The following is a 27,459-nucleotide window of genomic DNA, read 5'->3' on the forward strand; positions in this document are numbered from 1 at the left end:
AAAAGTATTTTCTCAGACAGCATACGCGCGCACGCTGTGCACGGGGGCGCGCCGGAAAGGGGAGATGCAGCAGCTAGACCTCCATCCTAAGCTGCGCTTTTACGCCGATTCGCACAGCACTTGGGCTGAATGGACACACATTCTCCGATGCAGCAGTACGCACTAAGATAATCATTATGCATACTTGCTGAGGTATTTAAAGACGCCGCACGGCGCCCGTCTCTCGGACATTAACGCACCGACGATGCCCCGGAGTCTCCTTCCGTCTTCACTTTGGACTCAGGTGCAGCGCGCCATGCGAAAAACCGCTATAGCCCACAGTCACAATTGTTTCTCTTCTCTTTTTTTTTTTTTTTTAATTATTATTCTGATTTGACCAAATGCAGAAACAGGCCATCAGAATAAGACATGCTATGCGCGTAGCAGGTGTCTGCGAGCTCGGTGCGTGTCGGCGGCGCCTTCTGCAGCACCGTCCGGGTGGACGCACCTGGGGCGGACGCGCAGCCCGGTGCGGGCGTTTCGCAGCGACCCCGCTCGGAAACGGGGACTGAGTGCGGCTCGGGACGCCAGTTTCCCTTGGCAACGCATGCACATACTGTACGGCCCCCAGCGCAGTATTTTTAAGCACCGCCAACTGCTTTGGCATCACTTCGTCATGCCAATTAAGCAACTTCCAACCGAAAACATCGTGTTCAGAATACGCATAACATGAATAGCGTGCACAAGTTGGAGGGGGGGGGCAACTGATGGTAACCCGGTAAACGGTCAGTTCAAATTCACACGTCTACTCCCCTTTTGGTTTTGACTGAGTCGTCAGTCTGTCTCCTACGCCTCATTAACACACTGCTGGGGGGAGGGGGCGTACAGCTCCGTGGTGTCTCTTTTCTAAGCTACGTGCAGACTGGCCGCTTGACTCCTGGCCGTTTCAGACCGTGTGTGTGTGTGTTTGTGTGTGGTGGGGGGTGCTGTGTGCTCTCTGTGATGGTGGCAGTGTTTATGGCGGTCCCTCCTGCTGATACGATGAGTCCTCCACCAAGGACATTTAGTGTCTTCCTGAAAGGTACAGACCTGTCTGTGGGCAGCCGGACTGCATCACCAACATCTACTCACTTTGTGTCCCTGTAGCATACAATAGATCACCCAGCACACTTACATCAGAGCCGCAGGAGTAGGGGGGCGGCCACCCAGCACCGTGCACCACCTCCAGCGCTTCCTGCCGCTCTTAGACCAGTGGGCAAGCTTCCTCTCTCCTCGCTTCTGGCTCCCGCTGCTGTCCCAACCCCCCCACCCCCCCCCATTAAATTTCCAGTCACACAGCAGTGCAGTGGATACCCCTCCCTCCCTCCTCCCTCCCTCGCACTCTGCCTCTCACAGAGCACATTAAACAACACGCGCCTTCCTCGATGTGTCTCTCTATGGACTGCTCTGTCTCCACCTCCGTCCCCCTCGCCTACTTAAAAGATCCCCTCACATTTCCCATCAGACCCTGTGCTTCAGCTCCCCTGGTCATGACCGTTAATGAGCCGCAGTGAGGACCCCGGCTGCGTGCTCCATACACAGTCGCTAAATGGACACCCCAGGAAACAAAATAAATGCCAATTCCAGCTGAAGAGGATTAATACACAGAACACTTGAGAGAAGCATACAGGTAAAGGTGGCTGGGCTACCCCTGTGCCCAGGGATTATTCAATCCTATGAAGACCACAGAGAGGATTGTGATAATTCAGTCCTATAAAGACCACAGAGTGTCGGGATAATTCAGTCCTATAAAGACCACATAGAGGTCTGTCATTATTCAGTCCTGAATAGACCACAGAGAGGACTGGGGATTATTCAGTCCTATAAAGACCACAAAGGTTTGGGATAATTTAGTCCTATAAAGGCCACAAAGAGGTCTGTCATTATTCAGTCCTGTAAAGACCACAGAGAGGTCTGGGATTATTCAGTCCTATGAAAACCACAGAGAGGTCTGAGATTATTCAGTCCTATAAAGACCACAGAGAGGACTGGGGATTATTCAGTCCAATAAAGACCACAGAGAGGATTGGGATAATTCAGTCCTATAAAGACCACAGAGTGTTGGGATAATTCAGTCCTATAAAGACCACAGAGAGGTCTGTCATTATTCAGTCCTGTAAAGACCACAGAGAGGTCTGGGATTATTCAGTCCTAAGAAGATCACAAAGGTTTGGGATAATTTAGTCCTAAAATGGCCACAGAGAGGTCTGGGATTATTCAATCCTATAAAGGGCACAAAGAGGTATGTCATTATTCAGTCCTGTAAAGAGCACAGAGGTCTGGGATTATTCAGTCCTGTAAAGACCACAGAGAGGTCTGGGATTATTCAGTCCTACGAAGACCACAGAGAGGTCTGGGATTATTCAGTCCTACGAAGACCACAGAGAGGATTGGGATAATTCAGTCCTGTAAAGACCACAGAGAGGACTGGGGATTATTCAGTCCTACGAAGACCACAGAGAGGTTTGGGATTATTCAGTTCTATAAATGCCACAGAGAGGCTAGTTTTCACACCAAGCAGCTAGGGCTATATTCATGGCAAAGCCTAGGTTACGCATAAGATTAAATACAGAGGACACATTTCACTGTTGTGTACTGTGTGCTATGGTGTGTCACTCAAAATTACTTTCACCCTTCACCTTTTAAAAGTTTCTAATCATTAAAAATAAATCCAGAGAAGTTAAAAACCTCACAACGCATAGACAGTAATAACGAGATTACCTACTAATTATAGAATTCTAAATAGGGGTGCTTTACATTTACATTAGTTAGAAACTCCAGAACTACCTCTGGTTTAACCTTGAAAACATCCTGAATAGTACTGATTGGGAGACATATTTGCATGATACAGTAGCAATGAAAGAGTAACAATACATAAAAACGTACTTAATTGACAAAGGCCATTGACATGTGGAGCACAGAGAGGGTTCCTCATCCATAAGCAAAAGCCTATGAGAGCCTGCTATATCCTAAGCGACACCTGGTGTAACTGATCTGCTCCCAACGATTTTTAAAACTGACTTGTTGCTCCATTTGCAACAACGGGGTTAATTTAATAGAATTTGCTACTTATGCATTTGTCCCAGTATCTTTGCCAAATTTCTGTTACATACCCATTCAGTCCAGGTTTGAACTCTGACGGTGGTATTAAAATCTTCCGTGTGTCCGAGTTGAGTGCTTCCTTAGCGACCATGTCTGCTTGGACCACTGAGAGGTCACTTAGAGGTCAATAATAATCCCCCAAAACCGCTGATTTGGTTCTTTTCTCTCATTATCCCCACAGGTCAGGATGGGGTGTTGGGTGAGATCTGTATAGGTACAGCCTTAATGTTCAGAGCCCTGGACTTCCCGTCTGACCCCCAGCCTCCGCTGTGCCTGTCTTCATCCCCCTCCCCACCCCAGCATGGAGGATGTGGCCCAGCAGGTAGCCCTGCATCAGTGCCTGTGGTTCTCGCTCTACAGTAACACAGACACAGCTGAGCCAAAGCTCACTCACCCACATCTTAGATATATAGAAAGCAGTTAGAAGAGCGGCAGTACTTATGACTTTATTTCCTGAGAAGATAGATATATACAAAGCAGACAAGAATACTAGAACAGTGGTACTTACACTGCAGCTATCTGAGAAGTAGGTAGCATGATGACTCAGAAAATAAAACATTTCATTGAAAGGCTACAGGTTTTCTTATTGGAAAAGGGAGATCCCAGTGTGACAGTATCCTAGCAACCATTTCCATCTCCTTTGAGACAGACTGACATCATTTCCTGTGTGTGAGAATGACTGCTTGTCTGTGTGTGTCTGTGTGCGTACAATGCTTGTGAGGTCCTGGACAGGTGCGTATGTAAAGCGAGTAAATGTTTATACGGCAGATGTGTGCAACAGGGCCCAAGTGTGCACTAACACACCAGCACAGATAGACACACGCCCGCATGCGCTAATTAGTCAATGGGTGCGAAGCTAATGTGTGCTCTGTGTACAGTCAGCTCTCAGTAAGTGTGCCGGGCCTGGGAGAAGAATCACTGCCAGATACCGCCATCTGCTGAGACTGCTTGGCGGTACGGTGCGGCCCATCCTGGCTCCCACAGCCATGTGCGGCTGCACAGCATATTGGAGGAGTTAAAATTAACACACCGACACTATTTGGCAGAAACAAATGCTAAACAATACACTTGAGGTTTATCTATTTTGGTGTTTCTCTGAACGGTTAAGTGTGGCTGAGACCCAAGATAAAACATGGACCTCTGGGCTGCTATGGGACCCCACACCCAACTCTACATGGGCACACCCGGATCCAGGAAGACATTTCATACACAAAACCTTTATTCCACGGTTGAAACAACCTTAAAAACAAGGAGAGCAACAGAGGAGCGGTAAAATTCAAAATAAAAAATTAGCAATGAAATCAGGCTATAACATCTACAGATGTTGAACAAATAAAACAGTACATCGTTGCAGTGCGGCGCTCGCCATTGTCCTACACGCTAACCATGAGCCTTTGCGCCGCTGCAAACTTCTGCAGTTCCTGGCAGAACCCGCCCCTGGCGGTTCCACCAGAACTGAGCTCAGATCAGGTCCATCAAGATCTCATCTTCCATGACACTGGACACCTGGGGCATTCCTGGAGTGGGACCCACGGAGCTCCTCTGCCCCGGAGCCATCAGCATCTGGCCTGAGAGAAACAGGGGGCGCAAGAGAGCTCTGACTGCACAACCAATCAGACACTTCGGCCAGCATGCCTCAGCCATTCCCCACGAAGCTTGTGGGATCTATTCGCTGTGCTATATCTATGACGTGCTCTGCATCATGGGATACCTGGCAGTGGCTGTCTCCACTGAGGTTGCAGCTGGGCACCCCCTCCAGGTGGAGCATGAACCAGAGGCTGCCCCAAGGCCTGGTGTGTGAGTACTCCAGCTGGCATGTGGGACACAGCACCTTGCTGGAAGATGGAGAAGTGGTGACAAAGACAGGAAGTGGACGCGCGACATGCGAGGCACACACGGTCTCTAACACCAGAACATTTATTTAGAACAAACAGGATGAGCTCTGATTGGCCAGTGGTCTCACCGGCTGCTGCTGGCTGAGCAGGAGGCTGCGGAGCTGTGGATTGGCACCCGGGTTGGAGAGTCGGTGGATTGGAGGCTGAGAAGGAGCCTGGCCGCCCTGTGCCGTCTGATTGGGGGGTGCGCCTGTGACAGGAGGCTGCTGATTGGCTGTAGCAGCGGCTCTCATCTGAAAGCCAATGGGAGAGAGAGCTGGTAAGAGAGGATGGCCCCATTTTAGGTGTAAGAAAAGAAGACCGGTGGAGGAGAGCAAAGCAGAGCCGCTCTGTGCTCAGAGAGAAAAGCCAGCGCCTCTCACCATGTTAGACTGCCTTTGTTGGTCCTCCATCATGGTAACCTGACTGACTGGGGGCAACCCGGAAACGACAGACTGAGAGAGAAGGGGGGGGCGGGGATTAATAGAGCATGCGGCCTCACGCACATGGAGATGAGCCACCCGCAGTGCCAGGCCTGTACCTGTTGCTGCACGTTGCCATGGGAAACAGGAATGGGTCCCGAGGGCCTGTTAAGGAAATTCTGGTTGGGTGGGACGGGGCCCTGTGGCATGGCCCCGGTGGATGTGAGCTGGAAGAGAACATGGCCAGTATGAAGGTGTGCATGTGCTATTGGCAGGCGTCAGACCCAGCATCTCCAGCAGGGGGCGAAGAGGGCAGGTTGTGGCCGGCTCACCGTACGGTGCTGCTGGACCTGCTTGTGGTTGGTGATGACCTGGCGGATCCCGTTGACGAAGCCACTCTGGTCGTTGGGGATCAGACCCATGAAGATCTTCTTCTTCGATGAGTAGAGCAGCATAAGAACGCGTACCTCACAGGGACTGCTGTTAGGGAAGTGGACACAGCCGGCCTAGGGGGGGCGCCACGTCAGAAAGACAGCAGCAATTATAGCAAAGCACCCAACTCTGCACAAGTGCTGCACTGAAAAGGAAAGCTGTGTGAAATGTCTCAGCACTGGTGCCATCTGGTGGCCATACATGGGAGTGGCAGAGAGCAAGTAAAGGGCATGTGTAACTGTTTAGTGGACAGAATCACAAGTAGCTCTAGGAAAGAATATTTTAAGGAAGGACAGACGTGAATAAGCTGGAGACATGCTGCTCCTCCATAAATCCAGGCTGGCCAGAGGGGGCGCTGTCGACACTCACAAAACCATTGGCCATGATGCGGTACAGCCCCTTCAGCGACTCCATGTCCTTGTTGGTGAAGTGAAACTGCACCATCCTCGAATTCCTGAAGAGCGGCCCGAGTGTGGTCTGGGAAAGGGGGGTGGGCAGAGTGAGCTGGGAAGAAAGGCAGTTGGTGGGGGATGGGGGCAGACTGAGACGTGCCGGGAGGAAAGGGACGCCTTACCAGCAGCTGTTGAGGGATGAGCTGCATGATCAGCTTCTGTGGCCATTGGTCAGCATTGCTGAGAGGAGGGTACAGAACAGGTGTATCAGCCAATCAGAAGAGAGATGATCCACCCCAACCAGCTCCACCCCCTTCCAAGACGGGGAATGCAAACAAATGGGTGTCTTACTTACAGATTCTCCCCATGGTTCACGTACACCTGGCAGGGCAGTGAGCGCGTCAGCTTGGTGCTGGAGTCCATTGGCGTTGTTTTGGGTTTCTGCAGAGGTATGGGTATAAATGGACTGAAACCCCACAAGCTTCCCTGTTCATCAATACTGCTCTGTTCTAATAAAAAGTAAAAAATTATGCAGTGCAGGTTTTTACATTATGTGTGTTTGATGTCCTTTCTTCGCAATTAAATACAGCCCTTCAAGTTAACACAGCCAGTTTGGTGTCATTACCTCCTGCCACTCCAGCACCCCACTCCATGCCATTATCTTATTGGCTACCCCTTGCTGTCCAATCGGATTGGAGTTTGCTGGGGCAGATACGCCAGGCTGCCAGAAAAAGACACAGACAGGGAGTTCCATCAGAAAAGGTACACAACCCTCCCCAAAGGCTTAGGCCAGCAAGGAGGAGCCTTGTGGATGGTTCTGGGTACGGCACACATCTCAGGCTGGTTTGGTCAATGTGTTCCTACAGTGCAGGCACTCAGACTGCTACAGCTGTAAGCTTGGCTTCCCGGAAAATAAGTCCCATCACAGCTACATCGTAAACTGGAGCCTGACTGAGTAGCCCCATCTAGTTACAGACAAGCAGACAGGGAGACAGGCATGCAGGGAGACAGGCAATCAGGGAGACAGGCAATCAGGGAGACAGGCAATCAGGGAGACAGGCAATCAGGGAGACAGGCAATCAGGGAGACAGGCACGCAGGGAGACAGGCACGCAGGGAGACAGGAAGACAGATAGGAGGTTCTGCAGACATCCACGCTGCTGTAGGGAATGATTAACATGTTTTCCTCTCACCATGCTAGGCTGAGAAGACGGCGGAGTCTGCTGACTGATCGGGGGCTGCTGTGGGGGCTGCGGTGGCTGCTGATTTGCTGGCGGTTGTCCAGGGGGTGGTACTTGCTGTGGAGGTTGTTGCTGAGGGGGTGGAGCCTGTGGGGGTATCATGGTGGTGACTGTAGCCAGACTGGGCTGATTAGATGGGGCAAGTTTCACGCCGCTCACTGGTTGGAGGGAAGGTGCTTGACCACTGAAGGGTGGACCGGGGTTTCCCATTGGGGGAACTGAGAGAAGACAAAAGGAGGATGAGGATGGCCGATGACTGCCAGAGGAAGACCAGAAGCCCAAGAGCTATAGACCCCAAAGGGCCTATGGCCACCCCATACTCACAGGGCCTCTTCTGGTTGTGGGCAGCCTCCACGGCCATCTGGGCAGCAACCTGGGCGGCAGTGAGAGATGGCGAAGTCTAGGGGTGGGGACAGAACACAGATGTATGCCGTGTAGACATAGGGAGAGACGGGGGGTACAAACAGACAGGGTGTAGGAGAGATGGGGGACAGATGGACAGATGTGGTGTACACAGAATAAGAGATGGAGAAAGGGCAGATGGAGTGCAGAGAGAGAGAAAGATGGGAGATGTGGAGTGTAGGCAGAGGGAGACAAGGGGGACAGAGGGGGTATAGACAGAGGAAGAGTCAGACAGCTGATCACTCATAGATGTTCATGTTTACTGGTCTTCATGCACAGCTTTCACAAACATTCTGCCCTATACTCTATTACCTGATACTGGTGGGATGTGTTGATTGGAGGAGGAGGCTGTGTGGCTCCGCCCATAGGAGGCTGATTGCCAGACATGGGCTGAGAGGGTAAAACTGGCTTCAGAGGGCCTACAGCTGAGCCTCCGCCTTGAGCAACTAACCAATAAGAGAGGGGGAGGGATAGTCGGGGGGGGCAGAAAGAGAGCGGAGAAGGAACAATTCATTTTTATCTTCCATTACGGATATACACAGAGAAATTGAGCAGAAAAGAGAGGGAAATCTGCTCACCAGGGAGAGCGATGCCCCGCACCAGGATCATGTGACGGGGGTCTTGACTGTAGTCTGGGTGTGAGGTGTCTGCCGGGACGCCAATAGGGGATGCCCGTTCGAAGAGGGCCTGCAAGGCGGGCAGCTTCCGCGGGGAAATTACAGAGAAATGTATGCCTCTCTATGGGGGGGGGGCAGGTAGAGGAGGTCAATGTTAATACACGCACTGACTGAGGGGGAAAGCACGCACAGGAGCAGCACTGGGTCAACCCCAGGGCATTGTGGGTAACTTGGGTTCACTCACGTCACGGATGATCTGCACCAGGCTGTCGGCCGTGCAGCCGGTGTAGCTGACGCTCTCCACGGCAGGCAGGAGGTACGGCGGCGAGTTACACAGCAGCATGCACACCTTGTGCGTCTGACCTCTGGTGCAGGGCAGGAGAGAGTGACTCAGTGTGTCACTGTCACAAGAGATCACTTCAAGAGTGATCACTTCATATATATTTATATATATATAATAAAATTGTTGATCTTGATTGAAAATGACAGTAATTTGACATGCAAAGTATACAGTACTGTTTGTTGAGAAATCAGTAATAAACAGACTTATGTTATAGTTCAGACTAGCAGACTTTTATGGGTAGCAGTTAGGGGAGCCATTATTTATAATAAAAATATTATCCGCTGGGATCTGCTGCCTCTAACCCTCACTAATGGGGGTCTTGAGTCACTGTCAGTCTGTCATCAATACAAAAACCAGGGAATGCAAATTAGGACAACTATTCATCAGCATAATCAAAGTCATTGATTAATACCACGCTGCACCAAAAAGAAGGGGGTGCGACAGGTGTGACCGACCGAGAAAGCTGGCAGCTGCAGTGCTACCACTGGAAAAGCCAGTGTGGAGCCCTCTGTTAGAGATCATGCCGACAGCCCCCCCCCCATCCCGAGTGTTACAGGAGATCACGCTGACAGCTGACCCCCCCCCCCCCCATCCCGAGTGTTACAGGAGGTCACGCTGACGGCGGCTCCCACCATGCCTATAGCTCCCTACTCACATCTGCTCCCGCATCTTCTTGAAGTCATCAAAGAGCTGCAGGGCCACAGATAGGCCCTCAGCAATCAGGCTGCAGCTCTCGGCCCCGCCCCCCATGAACCTGATTGGAGGAAACAGTAACAGGCAGAGACTGTTTCAAACACAGTGACAGGGAGTGATGGACAGCTGCAAACAGACACCCGCACACAGCCCTGCTGTACACACAGACTGAGCGCTTGCTAAGCGCGGCTACACACTAGGCTTGTAAGAAATTATCGATACACTTAAGTATTGCAATATCGATTGTGATCGATTCTCCAAAAGTCTTGATTTTTAATTACTTGCAAAGATTCATTTTAACAATGGAAACTGAGAACTATGAACCATGATGGCAGTGTTTACAGGTACAGCGGCCCAGAGCTCTCCAAGTGCCACTCTTTTGTTGTTTAACATCCCTCCAATAATGATGAGTTACTGGTTTGTTTCACCTACCAGCATTTTATTCTTTATTTTTATTCTTCTTTATTTTGGGTTTATTAATTTTTCATTTTTTAATGTATCCCCCCCAATGTCAGACAGATGGCAAGGGGCCAAAGACAAACCCCCACAACATGAGCCAGGCCGGCTCAGAGGACTCTTACTGGATGCTGTCGATCCATGTGACAAACTCAAAGGCAGAGCTTGTAGGAGCGTGGCACTGCACGTAGGACTCGGGGGCACAGTCCACCGTGTTGAACACAACCAGGCTGTACTGTGTTCCTCCATACTGGGAGACAGAAAATTAAAAATGCGTCTGACATATTTCTCAACACAAAGCAACAACCCCAGATTACCGGAGAGGGCACTGAGAGGCGGGACCAGAGAGGACACAGGATTACAGGAGGGGGGCTGGAGGCGAGACAGGAAACAGGATTACAGCAAAATGTGTTTCTCCAAGTAGCATTCATTAGGTCTGTGGCACAGTGACTGCTAATGATTTCGCTACTTTATTTTCATGAGAGTTATCGCCAGCCAGTTCTCCGGACCCACAACCTGCATGCAGCCCTCTGGGCATGGTCCTTCTTTTCCGTTCATGTACCCCTAACCTTCTCGCCCACTGGCCCACCACGAGTGCCCGGGACCCTGTCCCCTGCACTTACTCACCCGATTAACTCGTCTCTTACAACTGGCACATTCCGCATTTAAGCAGGCTTGTGTGACACCGCTGCTTAAGAAACCCTCACTTGACCCTTCTCAGACAGAATTATCGACAAGTCTCCCTTCTTTCATTTCTGTCCAAAACTTTTAAACGTGCTCTTCTCCGTCAAGTCGGAATTTCTCAAGCAGAAATTCTTTTGGACCCTCTCCAGTCAGGCTTCAGACTTGGACACTAAGCCGTAACTGCCCTCCTCCCTGTTGTGGATGCCCTGAGAGCTGCAAAAGCGGCATCACAGTTGTCCGTCCTGATACGGCTAGACCTCTTTGCAGTCTTTAACACAGTTCATCATCAAATCCAGCTGAACACCCTAACCCAATTTAGCGTCAAAGGGACTACACTACACTGGTTCACTATATCCCTAGCAGACAGATCATTCCTAGTGGCTTGAGGTGCAAGGGTGTCAAAGTCACATCAAGTAATGACTGGTATTCCCCAAGGCTCTGTCCTTGGTCCCCTCCTCTTCTCTCTTTATGTTTCCTCTCTAGGTCAGATCATCCAGCCACACGGCTGCTCTGGTCACTATTACACCAGTCTCTGCTCTGATCTCTGCACGCCTCAGTCACATCTCAGCCTGGATGATGGATGATCACCTCCAGCTAAAACATTACAAAACTGAGGTCCTTGTCTTTTCTTCCAGCCCTATCATCCATCATGACATCTCTGTACGAACTGGATCACCAGCGCTGTCTCCATCATGGTCCGCTAGGAACCTAGGAGTAATGATAGATTACCAGCTGTCCTTTGCTGACAACATAACAGCAATCTCCTGATCTAGCAGATTCACACTGAATAACATCTGGAAGATCAGGCCTTTTCTGATTATGCAGAAAAGGCCTAAACAGAAGTGCTTCTAGTCCAGGCACTTGTTACCTCGTGATTGGACTAGCCTAACTCTCTAATTGCAGGTTTATCAGCTTGTGCTGTCAAACCAACTTCATTGGCTCCCATTAGAAGTCCTTGGTACTGTCAGTCAGATCCATTGACGGACAGGCACTTAATTTTATCAAGAGGAGCTCCTTAAATCCTACGTCCCATCTCGCCCTCTTCAGTCAGCAAACCAATACCACTTGGAGATTCCTCCATCACGTGAGACGTGTCATTCCAGATGCTTCTCATTTGTGGTTCCCTGATGGAGGAATCAGCTGCCGAACCACGTCCGGTCATCAGATTCTCCGTCAACCTTAAAGAAATGCCTCAAGACTCATCTGCTCCAGAAATCCCTCTACTAGTCTAATGTTTCTCTATATTCCCTGAATGTTCTTAATGTTACATATATATACCGGTGCATTTTTTGCAAGCTCGACCTCGCAGCACTTGTGCCTAGCTGACTCCTTGTTTGAAATGTGCTATTTGCCTCACTGGACCGTTAGATTGGACAAAAGTCTCTGCAAAATAAAAGTAAACGTAAAAAGAAAACTCACATCTCCCCCAAAGTCGGTTTCTGCAGGGGGGCCGCCATTAAAAAACCTGTGGTGAAAAGTAGTTTATTTCACTGTAATACTCACACGCAAGTGGAAAAAACGCACAGAACAGAAAAGGCAGCATCCGAGGACAAAGTGGAAGTTTCAAAGACTCACTCGATGGCTGGCAGGATGTAATGCTTCCTTAAGGATTCAAAGTAAGGGCCGAGGTTTGCGGTTCCTTCGATGACGAACACCACATCTGCCACCTGATTGGCTGCTGGCTTTGTGGGTGGGTCCATGGAGTCCACCCCACCACCATGGGAACCTAGAAATGACTGGTAAAGAATAGGATTTGCGGCTGTGTGTTCCATTTCAACTTGGAAGTTGGAATTTCTGAGTTGGGGGTTCCAATTTCGAAAAATCGGAGGAACCTGTAAAACCCTGATCTCAGAATTCAAAATGGCTGTGCCCTTCATCAACAAAAATGAAAGCTGTAGTTATATACTGTCTATTAGCACTTATGACTTGTGTCTCATTAAATCGGTAGTACACACAGTACTATCCAACCACTATCTGTGGACATGTTGCTACAGTGCCTGTATATGCAAAATATGACTTCAACTGGTATTGCTAACAATTACTAAAAATGAAACCGACTAGATCTGGTGCTGCTAAATAGCTTGTCGACTTCTTGTACTCTACTCGGTTAACTCTTGTGTAATGTCATTCCCAGCTCCGACCTCCGTAAGCCTAACACCCACCACCATCAACCTAGAATACACTGGCAAGGTAAAGGACTTTCCAACCTACACGCTCATCAAACGTATCGTCAACGCATAAACACGCGTTAAAGGCACGGAATAATGTTGGTATAATACAATTAAATCTAAGTTATACTTAAACTGGCACTGTCAAACTACGGTATGTGAGCACAGAGCCCCAAATGAAGATCCCGTTCACAGTTTATAATTACAGTGCTGCCAACTCTCACGCTTTCAGACTCGTACGCTCACGCAAGAAATCTTACGGCAAATCTATATTATTCCATTATAATTCTAAAATTAGCCATATCACAAGCATTAGGGTAGATTGCAAACCCTACAGACTATTTACAAGGTAATAAAACAGTTATGTTCATGTAAATGCGTGTGCATGTGTGTGCAGACTTGTCTCGAATCTAAAATCTCACTCCAGCCAGGTGACCAAAGTTGGCAACCCTGTATTTATGATGTAAAATGTGTATATATTATATACAAGAAAATGAAAGTTAAAAAAAAATAGTTGGTGAACACCTGCACATGACGACCAGGACGAAGGAATATGAATTGGAAGATCGCGGTGGGCTTCACAAACACATCGATAAGCTCGGGGCCGTCTGACTGAGAAACCGGTTTTAGCATCGGCATCCTGGGATGCTCCGGGTCTCCATCCAACCTGATGCCCAGCGCTTAGCAAATCGGCTAACACACAGTCTTACCGGCGACTTGTACTTACCGTACAGCGTTCACTTTATTTCACAGATAGCTCAATAGACTAGACACATCTAGGGCTGCTCCCGTAAACGGCAATATATTTAATGATGTACGCAATGGTGATTTTATGAGATCTTTAGGTTTGGTCTCCAGCGAAGGCCGCAAAACACAATCCACAGATCACTACACGGCCATCGACTGATTTAGTCGGGCTCTGTAGTTCCGGGTGACGTCATACCAGGGTTTCTTAATCGAGTGACAATCGCTTAAACAATGTGAGACTGCTGTCGCCACGATGCCTTCCGTTGTGACTCGAGTGGATTGTCGCTGGAAGGACGCTGAAGGGTGACAGAGACCGAGGTATCATTAGCTGCTGACGGTGACAGGAAAAAAAGCAAAGGGATAACACATGTTCAGGGCTGTCGAAGATTAATTGTGCCGATGTTGGTTAGAATCTCGGCGTGGTCTCAGGGAGGAAGTTGTAAAATAACCGAAAATAAAGATCAACGATACAGCCGTGTTCTGCAGGTTTCCTATTGCAGTTATTTGGATAGGGGAAATGTTATCTCTAAATATCCCTTAGTATGTGAGTTGGTGAGGTGGTGGCCCGGTAAGTGCTGCCCAGGTGTGTATGTGTATTTGTGCCCACCGTTTCTGAAAGATGAATGAATGGATTATTGACAAAACAGCTGCACTACCAAACCAAAACACTAGATGTCAGAATAGATATACAAAAAAGTGCAACAGGGGATTACTGCTGTGAAAGGCCTTAAAGTGGCAATTTAAAGCAAGCATTTAAGCAAAATCTTGTTTGTAAGAATGTTAAGATGTTTATAAAGAAGTATTTTCAGGCAGTACTCACCCCAGAAACTGTTCAGCCTGGACCTGGGCTCTCCAAACAAATGACTCTTCACAGAAACAAGCATTTAATTACTGAGCCACCTCCACCACCCAACCTGCAGTCAAGCATGACTTCGTCTCCACCCCCACCCGCTTCAAAATTGCCAGGAGCAACTATGTAGCTAATCAGTTTAAGGCAAAACTAGTATGCAATGCTTGGTAAGTTTCGGTTAACCAGTCCCAGGAGAAGAAACAGACACACACTCGTGGTTTCGGACACATGAGTTACTGATCAAGTTTCTCATATGTAAGCAGTATAGCTTTGATTATCCTATTATTGTTTTATGTTGATGACAATGACAATAGATTCTTGTTTTCTTGAACACATATTCCAATTTAGTAAATATATGCCATTAATAACATTCTTCTCAATCTGCAAGCCCCAGTTCACCAAAATGAATGAGATGGATTCTATCTAAATAGTTCTTCCCAAAGAGACGGTTGCTATGGAAACAGCACTCCCTCTCCTGCAGTGGTACTGACGCCACCCCTGGTACACATGTGCTACTACAGTCTGCCAGCGTCTGACACAGCGGTCGATGACGTGTCGTGACAGGGTGGATTTCTGACCCCGCAGAAATGGAGACGCACAGTGGGAAGGCCAGCGGGTGCACAGATTAGGCGGGATTTGTTTAAATAGAGGCAAAATCTGAGGAGAGAGAGGGAACAGGAAGTGCGGTGAGACAGATGCGCACCCCCGTGCCTGTCTGTCAGCCGCCGTTTTTCCCCGTTTGCTTTCATGCTGATACAGCCTCTTGTGTGATAAATAATGTGGAGCAGAAAGAGGCTGTGGGAAAATCCCATGACGGCTTCCCCGAATGCTGCCCACAGAACCACGCAGAGTACAGAAAATGTGATGCGTAGAGGCATGAAGTGGCTTTGGAGAGAGCAGCGTGGGAACGCAACTACGTGGCCGTCGCACTCAGCAACGTGCTCATGCAGCGCGGCCCGCATAAAGACACGCAGGCCTGTCATCATCGTCTTTATTTCAGCTTGGACACACAGCCATACTCGCTATTAGTGACACTGCGAAAACTGGTCAATTCCACAAATTCACTGCTGGTCTCTGCTTCAAACCATTCAACTCATAAAAAAGTCCATTTAAAAGGAAATTTTAAAAATCCACAACAACTTAACAATCAGAAATACCATTTTGAGGATACAGTATTTTACACTATACAGTACTAACAATGTTTTCTTCCTGGTAATCATGACTTTTTTTAAGTATTCATTGGTAGTATTGGTACAGTAAGTTTTTTTATGACTTTCTTTGAGAATCATATTTTCATGGTCCGGAACTGACATCATTCATGCTGATGTGAGCATGCAAACATGTTTCACCAAAGCCTTTCTGAGCCACTGGGACAAAGGAGAAGAGGGTGAGACTAACAGATGACATCACACAGACAGCTGGGGGACAAAAATGACACAGCTGACATCACAGAAGACTGGGAGACAGACAGATGATGTCAGACAGCTAGGGGACAGAGGTGACATCACACAGAGGGGGGACAACAATGACGGACAGACAGGTGACATCACACAGACAGCTGGGGGACAGACAAGTGACATCACAGACAACTAAGGGACAGACAGGTGACATCACACAGACAGGTAATAGTAATGCTGTGACTAAAGTGCCAGGTTGGACAGTACCATTGCACATGGAATAAATTATTCCAATGAAATATGAATCTAAAGATGAACAATTGCTTATCTGGGGGGTCACACTATAGTAGCTGGATCACTGGTTGCAGATCCTGAAATTCAGTGTGACAGAAGATTGGCATGATGGCAGTCTGGCTGAAATCTGAATAATAGGAAGTAAAGTATGAACAGGGTGACCACCCCCCACACCCCCTTCCCCAGGCTCATGCTGGCTTTTGCTGGTTTGGCAAATCAATTGTTTGCCCTCACACCAGAACACACATCAGGGCCTGTGAAATCACACCCAGGGCCACCACACTTACACACAGGCAGAGGGCGAAGCTGTCTGCATAGGGGTGTGGCTCTGGGCGGTGCCTGAATGGGAGATGCCCCCCCCCCAGTTAGGGTACGAGGTCTACACACAAACACAGACTGAACAATAGCTTCACTCCAAGATGGGGTAGAGGGGGGCACGGTGAACGGTAGAGACACACACAAGGTGACACAAAACACAGAGACGCACAGACCGATACAAACACACGATACACAAGCACAGAGATACACACAGAAAACGGCGACACCCCCCACCCTACACAGACACCCACAGGCACATACAGACACGGTGTTTTCTTTTAAAATGAAAGAGGGTGTTCAAGAGACTATTCAATTTAAAGGTAAACATAAAATATTAAGTGAAATTCTGTCCAAAGGGTTTTGTTTCTACATCCTCTGAAGACAAGCAAGCAGGTGCATCATTTTCTGGGTCCCCCGGCAAAAAGTCAAGGCAAATATGGTTCCCCCTGATGAGTGAGATCCACCAATTAGTTCAAATGGGAGAAACACCACAACACATCAGTTCTATGGTTAATTTCTTCCACACTTAATAATTCCGCTAGTATGAAGACCTTTAATGTTAAAAGCCAATGATAAACAGTAAATGAATTCCTGGTAAATGATGAATACATGTCAGTGTGCTTCATGTGTGTATATATTTACACGTGTGAATTGTGGAAGTGAGTCCATCCGAGGAATGACACACAGTCCCCTGGAATGAAATGAGGCAGTTAGAAACAGGGTCCTGATCCACAAAGAGCCGTCACCCTCAAACACGCCTTCCTGTGACTGTAAATGTACATCCCACTGTGTGTGCTGCTCATGTGTGTGTTTGACCAGACGGAGTCCCCCGACAGTCTGGCGGCGTGTTCAGCGGCGTGTTCAGTGGCGGTCCCGGGGCCAGCTCTCTACTCTGAGTGTGGGCTCTCCACCACAATATGAGGCTTGCTGGAGGCCATTGCACTTTTCGACACGTAGGTGTTCATGGTTTTCTCCTGCAGGAGGGTGACAGGAGGCAGATTCGTGTCCAGTGTGCAGGCCTGAAGATGAATGATGTGATGTGTGGATGAGCATGGGGGCAGCCTTACCTCTACCAGCTGGTGCCAGTGCTCGATGGGTTTACGGGGGTTGCCCAGCATGGCGGTCCAGTGCTCCCGGCCGGGGCCCTCAGCACCCCCCCCCACACGACACATTCCTATCACCTCATTGTGGCCAATACTGGAGACACAGTCAGCATTAGGGATGAGGTTAGGGATAGAGTACAGGGATAGAGAACATTAGCATTGAATAAGGGCTATTATTAGCATTGGGTAAGGGCTAGTGTTAGAGTTAGTGTTGGATTAGCATTAGTGTTGGTTTTACGGTTAGTGTTGGGTTAGAGTTAGCATTAGGTGACCTACATTGGCCTGTACCGAATGGAAGCTAATCAGTGCAGTAAACAAGGCTGAGTAATAACTAAATAATGGGGTGAATTTAAGCAGTTTGACAAAGCTGTTAAGCTCCTGACCTGGTGCACCATCATTACTGCTCTTACAGAACTCATAGTTTCTGAATTATAAGGAGAAAAGCCACCGAAATAAGCAAAGGAGGCTTTTATAAAGATGCCCTCTTTCTTCATTCTCTTCATTTTTACCTTGAGGTGCCATCTCCAAATTCTAACCCTAGTGCTGGAAAGAGGTGAGGAGCTCTCACCCTGCGGGTGTCTGAGGTCACGTTTGACACATTTGACCATCTCCATTTCATGAATCTGGAACCGGGGCTCTAAGAATGCCCTTATAAATCAAGTATCCAGCGAAAAACCCCTCAAAACACACCCATTATTCTTCATACCCAAAAATGTGGCCTGTCTTCTGTATCCATCTATCCTCACTCATCAACCTTGCTCTCATCACTACTATGCTCACCAATCATAATCCATGACAGTTATGATGAGGGATACGTTGTCGATGTTCTCATGAGGGATGTCGAAAACCAGGGCCTCGTTGTAGCTCGGGTTTAGAGTGTTCTTCTTTATGGACGTCTTTCTTTTCTTGAGTCTCCGGCCCTCACATATCAAAGAGGCCTTCACATATGGGTCTAGGAGAGCAGAGCAACAGGAAACAGGTCCATAAGCCGAAAGCTAGCAATGGCACTAATACAATATAACAGCACATAATAGCATGGCTGTTTCAGCGAATGCCAGATAAAGAATTATGACCCATTCACAAAAACGTCTACCCAACCCACATGGCCGTTCTACTGTATGCTGGAAGAACGGTTCTGACCCATTTACTCATGGACGTCCACCCAGTCCACATGGCTGTTCTGCTCCACTTTCAGCACATTTCAAGTACATGGGCCTGGGCTCCCAAAGTAATGCCTGTAGCCCATCAACATCTGACCTCTCAAACCAAATGTTCCAGCTGTGCTATTTCAGGATGGATCACTGGTCACTGATAAGCTTATGACCTGAAAAGCCAGTGAGATCCATGGCCTTCAGATTGGAGGCCTTGATGATGGTAACCGTGAGTCTGCCGGCTGTGGGCAGGTAGCACAAGGAGAAATTCAGCTCGCCCAGGTCCGCCTTTTCCTGCAGGTAGGGGGGGTCAACACTCAGTCAAAGGGATCCAGCTTACATGTGCAGCATGGAAAGAAAACTAAAGCTGAAAGTGAGTCTCTCACCGAGGTCCCCTCCACTATGTCCCTCCATACCGGCTTCTCACCCTGGCCCTCACTGAAGTCCAGCAGGTTGTCCACAACCACCTGCCCAATGAGGTCATGCCTGGAGAAGCGGTCAAAGTCGTAGACGGAGAAGTGCAGCTTCCGGGAATGAAGCTCAGCAAACGGGACACTGAATTGGAATGTCTCATTGAAAACAGGATTGAGGGTCTTCCTGTGGACCTAAGAGAGGGGAGAATGCGAATCTGTCACTCCTGGACACCTCATACTTCCCCTTCAAGACTGAGAGACAGAAAAAAATAAACAGAATCTGTAATATTAGGAAAAAGACACACCTTAGTTTGAAATTTTTTCTTCCTATCTGGGAGCAGGTAGATCTTTACGTAAGGGTCAGAGAAGCCATTGGAATCTTTGGCTGCAAGGTCCAGAGCTTTCAGGATCTTGACAACTAGCTGCTCAGTGCTATGGGACAGACAGAAGTAACACAGGAAGTGAGGGGAGATACAGGAAGTGGATGGGCAGTTGATAAGGGTTTCATACCTTGCACACCTTACAGGAAGATGCCCTGATAATGGATCACATGATTGGTATGCAGCAGCTTATTAGACATGCATCATGTCCCTAACCTTATCATGGCACTAACACTAACCCTAACACTATCATGACACTCACTCTAATGAAAATGTAGTTGCAATTATTGTGTAAAAGAGGCACCACCTGTTGTAGCTCCCAGAGAGTGTGTTTGTCTTGTTTTGCAGTGATACAGTGGAAATGCATTTCCCAGAAGGCCTCTGCACACTGAAAATAATTGCCAAGGTATCACAGTGCCATTGAGCTGCCTGTTTGCAGACAGGAGAGCTGCTTAAAGCCAAGAGGAAAGAGCAGCTTGTATGAAACACACTCTGCGAAGTTCCTGGATTCGAGATGAAACCTACAAGTGTCCAGGTCCACACTCCTCACATAAGGGCAACCCTCAACACACCCACACAGCCCTCTGATCCTTGGGATTCATCACATACATAATTCATATCTGCTCACTCTCCACTGTCTACCATCAGCACTTTCCCCCAATTCAATGGCGCTTCACTCAGCTACAAACCAGAAAACACAAACAGAGAGTGATAGTTGCCCATGGAGTGCCTGACGGTAATTCCTAATTCTGTTAAGGCTCGTCATTTCCATTTACACAGGTCTGTCACTATGTTCTTGGCAATTTCCATGCTTCACAGCTCTGCACAGTTAGAAGTGCAGTATATGTCAGTCTGTTGGCACACATGGGATATAGTCATAGCAATGTATCAGCTCACTAGCACACATGCAACACACTCAAAATAATGCAGCGTACGTCATCCGGCTGGCACAAATGCAATACACGCATAGTAATGCAGTATATGTTAGCCCTCTGGCACACATGTGACACTCACAGTAATTCACAGTATGTCAGCCTACTGGCACACATGCAATACACTGCATGTAGTGCATGGCACTACATGCAGTGTAGCAATGTAGTGCATGGCAGTCCACCGGCACACATACAACACACAGTAATGCAGCATACATCACTCACATTAATGTGCCAAACATCAGCTCACTGGCACACATGTGACACACTCACAGAAATGCGGCATACATCAGCTCACTGGCACATGTGACACACTCACAGAAATGCAGCATACATCAACCCACTGGCACATGCAACTTACTTGTAGGAGTAACGCAGCAAGAAGCTGATTTTTCCGCAGGCCTCTCCAGGTTTGCCCTCACCCTGCTCAGCCTGGCGCAGCTTGTACAGCTCTGGCTTGATCTGCCCAATACTTGTCACCTGCTCACTCTTCTCCTCGGCATGTAAATCTGGACTGGGGAGCTGGTGGTTTACTGGCCGGGGGCTACTGGAGGGACACACGTGTTTCTGTTATTGTGGGGACATCACTTCAATACATGATCCCTAAGCGCACCCCAACAAAACTCTAACTGTAGAGTTTATAACAAAAAAATGCCTGAAACATACCTCTTTAAAGCTCACGTTATACAACAGAATAGTGACACTTTTATTAATCGCCATCCTGCTCTCCCTGGGGTACATATGCAAGCGAGAGCAAGCTAGGCTTTACTCAATGGCCCACAGACATGTGCCTATTCTGCTGAGGCCGAGGCATGAATCGGTGACCATCTGAGCACAAAAACAGAGGCATAGCCCACGGAGCCACACACATGTGCTTGCATATTCACCCAAAGATTGCTTTTGGGCTTTTCCTGTCCCGCACACACACACACACACACACACACACACACACACACCCACATACCTGGGCAGCACTGACCGGGCTACCACCTGCTGCTGGGACTGGGTGTTAGGCAGCTCTCGGGGGGGCTGTGGGGGGCATGTTGTTTCAGATACCGGGGGCAGCTCTGGGGAGGTGTGGCTCAGCTTCAGCCCCCCTGAGGATGGGGGTAGCAGCAGGGAAAGGCACAGCTTCACTTCTCAATCTGCACATCTGACAGGGCCCCGCCCCGAAAATGAAGCCCACCCCACCCCCAAAGTGAAGCCCAGCTCACCCCCAGTGGTGTTTGGGTAGCAGTCCATGTCCAGGTAAGCGTGTTCCTGCATGTCTTGCGGGACACCGGCCATGCCTCCAATAGGGGGCCGCTCAGGACCCCCCGCCATACCCTCGGCCCTCTCGGCCCCTCCCAGGAGGTCAGAGAAGTGTGGGGGGTGCTGGGAGGGTTGAAGGGAGGGGAAGAGCGAGGAGGACGAGTGTGTCTCCTTCCTTTGCAGGAGCGGGGGCAGCAGCGAGGAGCTGCCCAGCCCCCCCCCCCCTGGGAGGAGCCCTGAGGTCAGGCTGAGGCCCCCGCCTTCCTTGTCCCTCCAAGGTAGCCAGCATAGTTTCCAGGAGACGAATAAGGAGACGGACAGCAGGACGATGCCACAGAAAGTGACAATGACAGACAGGAGGCTGACGGAGATCTCTGTTGGGACAGAAAAGCAGAGGAAGCTGTTACTGACCAGTGCCCCCACTGGGCACCAAGAGTGGCAGCCTGACTCCAAGGGACAAGCCAGATAAATAGATGCTTCCCCAGCACCCTAGAGCAGCCGGCTTTTTTTTATGCCAAACTCAGAAGGCGGCCTGTATCTGGTGTTACCAGGCAACACCCAGGTCTGCATCATGCCGGCGACGCAGAGCTTCCATCGAAAGTGAGAGAGACACGCATTAGGCTTGTCCTGTATGATGCAGCATTCAGAAGCAGAGTCCGCCTGCAGAAGGGCCGTGCCTCATATGCACAGCGTGGCCCTGTCCCAGGACAGCAGACCCACTGACATGGCACAGGTCAGCAGGCAGACTAAATCAAATGCAGCACACATGATGAGTCTGCACACACCGGCAGGCTAAGTGTTCATTACAGCTGCTACACTATTGTTATTTACTAATTGTTTTCTAAAAGTAAGTTGCAACTTTGGCTTTGTTGTGCTGTGTTCGCTGTTTGCGCAAATTGTGCAAATTCAGCAAACAAACAACTAGCATCACATCTAAATAGGGAGGATCAGCGACAAAGCAAGGGGTTAGCATTGAGAAGGAGGTGCAAAGAGAGCTAGAAAGAGTATCTGTGAGCAGCACAGGGTGGGATCGGCACATCAGGCAGTGCCACACAGTGCTGCTGATGCCGCAGCACAGGAGAGAGAGCAAGGCAGAGGGTACAGGAAGTGATGAAATTAGTGAGAACAGGAAATGATGCAAGTGGGAGGGCACAGTGTCCTTAGAGAGTAAGCAGCACTGTGGCCCCTGACAGCGTGCTGCTGTTTACCTGCCAGCCAGTGCCGCCGTGGGTTGCTCACCTGTATCCATCTGCCTGTAGGGGCCCCTCAGCAGGTCGATGAACTCCTGGCAGCGCTCATTCTGGCTGTATCCACCGGGCATGTGGAAGCACAGCTCCTCCACCAGCATGAGGGCCTTCTTACATAGGTCTTCATCCCAGTCGCCCGACATCCTCCAATCAGCATCGCCCCCGTCCGCCACGCTACCCAATCCAAAGCTTCCTACAGACAGAGAACCCACCCACTCTATCTGAAACCAATCAGAGGGGCTTGCTGGAAGTGGCCAGGCTGGTTAAAGGGGCTGAAGGAAGAATGAGAGCAGGTTGGGGGATGAAGAGAGAGACAGATAATGGAGAGAGGGGTGTTTTGCAGACAGGGGAAAGAGAAATCAGGTTAACACGCATATTCTGCCACATCCACAGTAAACTGTAAATAATCAAAACTATACAGGAGCGGAGGGATACACACAGGTGCTCAGGATAGAATGGTCAGGTCATCACGCCTGTGCGGAGCTTCCTGCAGGCGCCCAGGTCTGCCAGCCAAAAAGAGCAACATGAAAACTACTCCTAGGACAAGGATGCCCAGGAGGTTCTCAGCAATCCAGGCACTGGCTAAAGCAGGGCACGGGCACCTCAAGGGCTCTCTGAGGCTTCTGGACTGTTTCAGCTACAGTTCAGCCGTAATGACGAGATGGCGTCTTGATTCACTGCAGGGCTCGGAGAACATCCGTTGACAGCTCCAAAACTTTACCTGAAGAAAAAAAACAAATGTTCACACATTTTAGAGAACTGAGTTAAGGCAGAACACTGTAACTGCAGTGTAATAGAAATTAATGAATAAATCACCAACCCGTTCCCATTATAAAAAACATCAGTGAGTGTTCCTACATAATAAACCTACACGTAAGCAAGTGTAAATATATCTATTACACTTTACATCACCATGTGTATGTATAACAGGAACAAGACATTTCTGTGAAAACAAATCTTTTCATTTAAGTTTTATAATTACTGTAGCCTTGTTCAGTACATAGTGCAGGCCCATCCATCAATCCATTAATCTCCATTACCTGCTTGTCCTATGCAGGGCGGGGGGGTCTGGAGCCTATGCCGGATGGGAATACCCCAGGATGGGGCGCCATCCCATCACAGAACAATGAAGTTATTATTATTTTTTAAAGCATAAAAGCTGAATGCAAAACTGAAGCTATTTTTGTAAAACACACATTAGGTTTTATAGTGTATCTGCAGATCAGAGTATCTATACTGTCAACACACTCATTCACTTTCTGCTGCTCTCATTGTGTCAGAAAAAACAGGTCACCCCCCCCCCAGTTCCCATTTCACACTCACCTCTCTGTTTCACACTCTACATCTCACAAACATCTCTCCATTTCACACTCACCTGTTTCACACTCACTCTCTATTTCACACTCACTCTCTGTCTCACACACATCTCTCCATTTCACACTCACTCTCTGTCTCACACATCTCTCCATTTTGCACTCACCTCTCCATTTCACACTCACTCTCCATCTCATACTCGTTCTCCATTTCATTTCACACTCACAAATAGGTACATTCACATTTCACTCCATACGTTTCTCTCCATACGTGTCTATTTCATAGAAATCTTATTCACACCCGAGGCATGAACAGAACCGTGTCTCAGGAATTGAGGTGTGACCAGAACCATGGTTTTGGAGAATCATTACACCCCTAGCATCTACCCAGAGTAAGAAACAGACACATTTAGCAGTTCACTGGAGAACCAAGTCTTAATTAGCATGTTAAATCCGCCATTCCGGTCACCCTCCTTGGTCTGTTAGTCAGTAAATCAAATCTAATGCTTCACTTAAACACAAGAATCCTGCGGGTCTGATAACAGCGGGGGAATGAAGGCGGGAGGAATGTGAGGGAAATCAGGGTAAAACAAAGCAAAGAGAAGAGAATATAACATAAGAGAAGAGAAGAGAAGAGAAGAATGTTGGGGAAGCAGGTGCAAAACACAGAGTGGATCTAAAGAAACTCCCTTAATGAAAATATTAACCTTGGGCAAGATACAGAAAAGTTCAGTACATAGAGACACAAGCTGGAGCATGGTGAACAAGACACAATAGAGACAGGCACTGAAAGGGGCAGAGGTACAGACACAGGAAGAGAGATAGAGGTACAGACACAGGAAGAGAGACAGAGGCACAGACACAGGAAGAGAGATAGAGGCACAGACTCAGGAAGGGACACAGAGGTATAGACACAGGGAGACAGACATACAGACACAGGGAGAGAGACAGAGGCACAGACTCAGGAAGGGAAGCAGAGGTACAGACACAGAAGGGGAGACAGAGGTGCAGGCACAGAAAAGGGAGACAGAGGCACAGACACAGGAAGGGAGGCAGATGTACATTATATCATATGCATTAATAAATGTGTTCACACTCAGAGTGCCTTCCTCTTAGGTAACGCCTGACATGCTCTTTTCTGTCAGCCATTCAGCCTGATCACAGTTGCCTCGGTAGGGCAGGGACACGTCTCAGCCCCTGCAAACATTCCTCAGCTCAGCTATGCAGTGTCCTTTACCTCACAATGTCGCCTCTTTCATTCTGCACTCCTTCATTTCCTTTTCTTTTGAACTGGAAAGAGCAATGCAAGCTGTTCCGCTTCACAGTAGAGGGATGACTAACAATCACACCAATTTCCACATATTATGGATTGATAATAATAGATGTTCTTGTAAACAGTTGATTACACAAACACACATACATTTATTTTTTGCAGTTTAGTTTGCACCCTAAAGGAAATGTTAATACCAGAGAAATGCTACGATGACGAAAATTCTCCCGCACTTGCTTTATGTAGCATAACTGAAATTGGTTCGTTTTTTTTTCCCCATTTTCGGGCTCAAACTTGTTGAATAAACAGTCGCATCAAAACACTGGCATCAGACTTCTTATGTGCCGCGTAGGGGTCGTACGATACCAGCTGAAACACGAAATTAAAATGCTATATTAAAACAAGGACCCCTCTTGACACCAGCCTCCTCGTTTTCTACTCCATTGCTAGTGTCATAAAAAGGAGAATAAAATGGTTGGGGAAATTAAAATGCAGTGTAATTAAAAGCAGAGTACTTTTAAAGTATTGTAATACACAATATTAAGCAGAACGAATGAGAGCTGCTACTTTCATTTCCTCTGCGTCCGTTGTGTGGAGTATAGGCCAGTGCATGGTAAAAGAGATCGCCGGTGTGTCACAGTGACAGGCTGAGGGCTGGCGGGGTGACAGGGTGGGGGCGCGCGGCGGGGCCGCTTCGTGAGCTGTCGTCATTACATACGGTGTTCATTAGGACCGTCAAAGGTTAAAGATGAATCACCTAAAAAGTTAAATATGAGCCGATGACTATGACAGTGCACACCTCCTGCAAAATTGAAGACGATAAAAGCCTACGGCGGCGTTATGCCTACATAATATACCGGGACTAGCCGGGTTTTTATAACACACAGACAGAGACGCACTTCCCAGCGGTCAGCTCACACCGCTCGCACAGGAACTGCACACACACGCACCTGCGCAGGAAGGACACCAAACACATAAAGCAGACGTGCATGTAACTCGTAGCTACATGCATGCAATGCATTTCCCTAGACACTCCCCAGAGTTTGCAGATTGCATTTTGACATGCAGATGGCGTGTAATACGGCGTTTGCAATCAAGATGGTAAGACTGTCCTCACGTACCTCGCCGATCTCGCTTTTTCTCAGGCATCCCCTCTTACAGAGATGCGCGGCGCGGTGTTCAGCACCAGGGATTAAAGCAAAAATGACTGGGAAAGCAGCCCAACAAGCGAGTATCGATGCTGTCAGTGGCCCACATGTCTCCCCGTCCTTTTTCGCTCTTTATTCCCCCGAAAGCGATCCTCCTGCCCGGTGTCTTCTCCTGGTTTCAACACCCCTTCCCGTGTGCAGAATATTAAGCGGGATGTCGTCGTCACAGACCGTATACCGCTACCTGTACTGAAGCCATGCTGATGTATATAGAGGGGAGAAAGGCAGAGCACCAACGGGAGGAGCAGGAGGACGACGACGACGAGGAGGAGGAGGAGGAGGGTGTGGAAAGAGTGGTAAGGAATGGACCGGAGCAGCCGGCTCAGACAGCAGAGGGAGACAGAGACGCAATGTGTTTTTGTGCGGGGGGGCGGGAGGTGTGGAGGTGCCGGTGTTTAATGTTTATTACCTTATGACAATCAGAGGGCATACTTAGAAATTATGGGTCCCCTGACAGAATGTCACCTTGGGGCCCCGAATTTACGTATGATTTTACGTATTCAAGGGCCCCGGTTAAGTGCTGGGGCCCCTGAACCTGCCGGGGTATCCATGCCTTTCCGATGTCCCTGATAACCGTGATCACGTTAAGGACACCACTGTGCTCCTTACGCACGTCTGTTTATATAATACTGACAGTGTTGGGTAACGTTATAAATTCACTACTATCTGTGTAAAATTATGCACAAATCTGTCTTTAAACCTTCTGGAATTGTTGCAGATCATAACAAGCCGGACACTATTA

The 27,459-nt window shown here is 48.5% G+C and overlaps 2 protein-coding genes across 8 annotated transcripts; both read right to left on the bottom strand.

The window, feature by feature from the left end:
• Positions 1–4,317: 4,317 nt before the first annotated feature.
• On the bottom strand, positions 4,318–13,779 carry med25 (mediator complex subunit 25). Of its 5 annotated transcripts, none has more exons than XM_023798588.2 (20): positions 13,571–13,779; positions 12,251–12,411; positions 12,095–12,140; positions 10,117–10,241; positions 9,498–9,596; positions 8,744–8,864; positions 8,461–8,620; positions 8,195–8,319; positions 7,805–7,880; positions 7,433–7,698; positions 6,866–6,961; positions 6,596–6,681; positions 6,423–6,480; positions 6,218–6,325; positions 5,749–5,922; positions 5,536–5,643; positions 5,378–5,449; positions 5,084–5,248; positions 4,832–4,955; positions 4,318–4,688 (listed from the first exon to the last, which is right to left on the bottom strand). In XM_023798588.2, exons 2-20 carry the CDS (start codon positions 12,373–12,375, stop codon positions 4,582–4,584), a joined length of 2,241 nt encoding a protein of 746 aa, XP_023654356.1. In that variant the 5' UTR covers positions 12,376–12,411; positions 13,571–13,779; the 3' UTR covers positions 4,318–4,581. The 5 variants fall into 5 exon arrangements, with proteins under 5 accessions (XP_023654356.1, XP_023654355.1, XP_023654359.1 ...); XM_023798587.2 differs by having other exon boundaries at positions 8,195–8,328; positions 13,571–13,778; XM_023798591.2 differs by lacking the exon at positions 13,571–13,779 and having other exon boundaries at positions 8,195–8,328; positions 10,117–11,383; positions 11,738–12,140; positions 12,251–12,353.
• Positions 13,780–15,417: 1,638 nt separating this feature from the next.
• Positions 15,418–27,053, bottom strand: syt3 (synaptotagmin III). Of its 3 annotated transcripts, XM_023798388.2 has the most exons (13): positions 26,631–27,052; positions 23,529–23,647; positions 23,366–23,429; positions 22,919–23,198; positions 21,643–22,053; positions 21,393–21,525; positions 20,790–20,975; positions 19,422–19,548; positions 19,090–19,308; positions 18,877–18,997; positions 18,333–18,504; positions 17,517–17,646; positions 15,418–17,423 (listed from the first exon to the last, which is right to left on the bottom strand). In XM_023798388.2, the coding sequence occupies exons 4-13, from the start codon at positions 23,067–23,069 to the stop codon at positions 17,337–17,339; spliced, it is 1,737 nt and encodes a 578-aa protein (XP_023654156.1). In that variant the 5' UTR covers positions 23,070–23,198; positions 23,366–23,429; positions 23,529–23,647; positions 26,631–27,052; the 3' UTR covers positions 15,418–17,336. The 3 variants fall into 3 exon arrangements, with proteins under 3 accessions (XP_023654156.1, XP_023654157.1, XP_023654155.1); XM_023798389.2 differs by having other exon boundaries at positions 20,790–20,972; positions 23,366–23,647; positions 26,631–27,053; XM_023798387.2 differs by having other exon boundaries at positions 23,366–23,647.
• Between the last annotated feature and the right edge of the window lie 406 nt (positions 27,054–27,459).

This window comes from Paramormyrops kingsleyae, chromosome 22, assembly GCF_048594095.1.
Source record: "Paramormyrops kingsleyae isolate MSU_618 chromosome 22, PKINGS_0.4, whole genome shotgun sequence".
Lineage (NCBI taxonomy): Eukaryota > Metazoa > Chordata > Actinopteri > Osteoglossiformes > Mormyridae > Paramormyrops > Paramormyrops kingsleyae.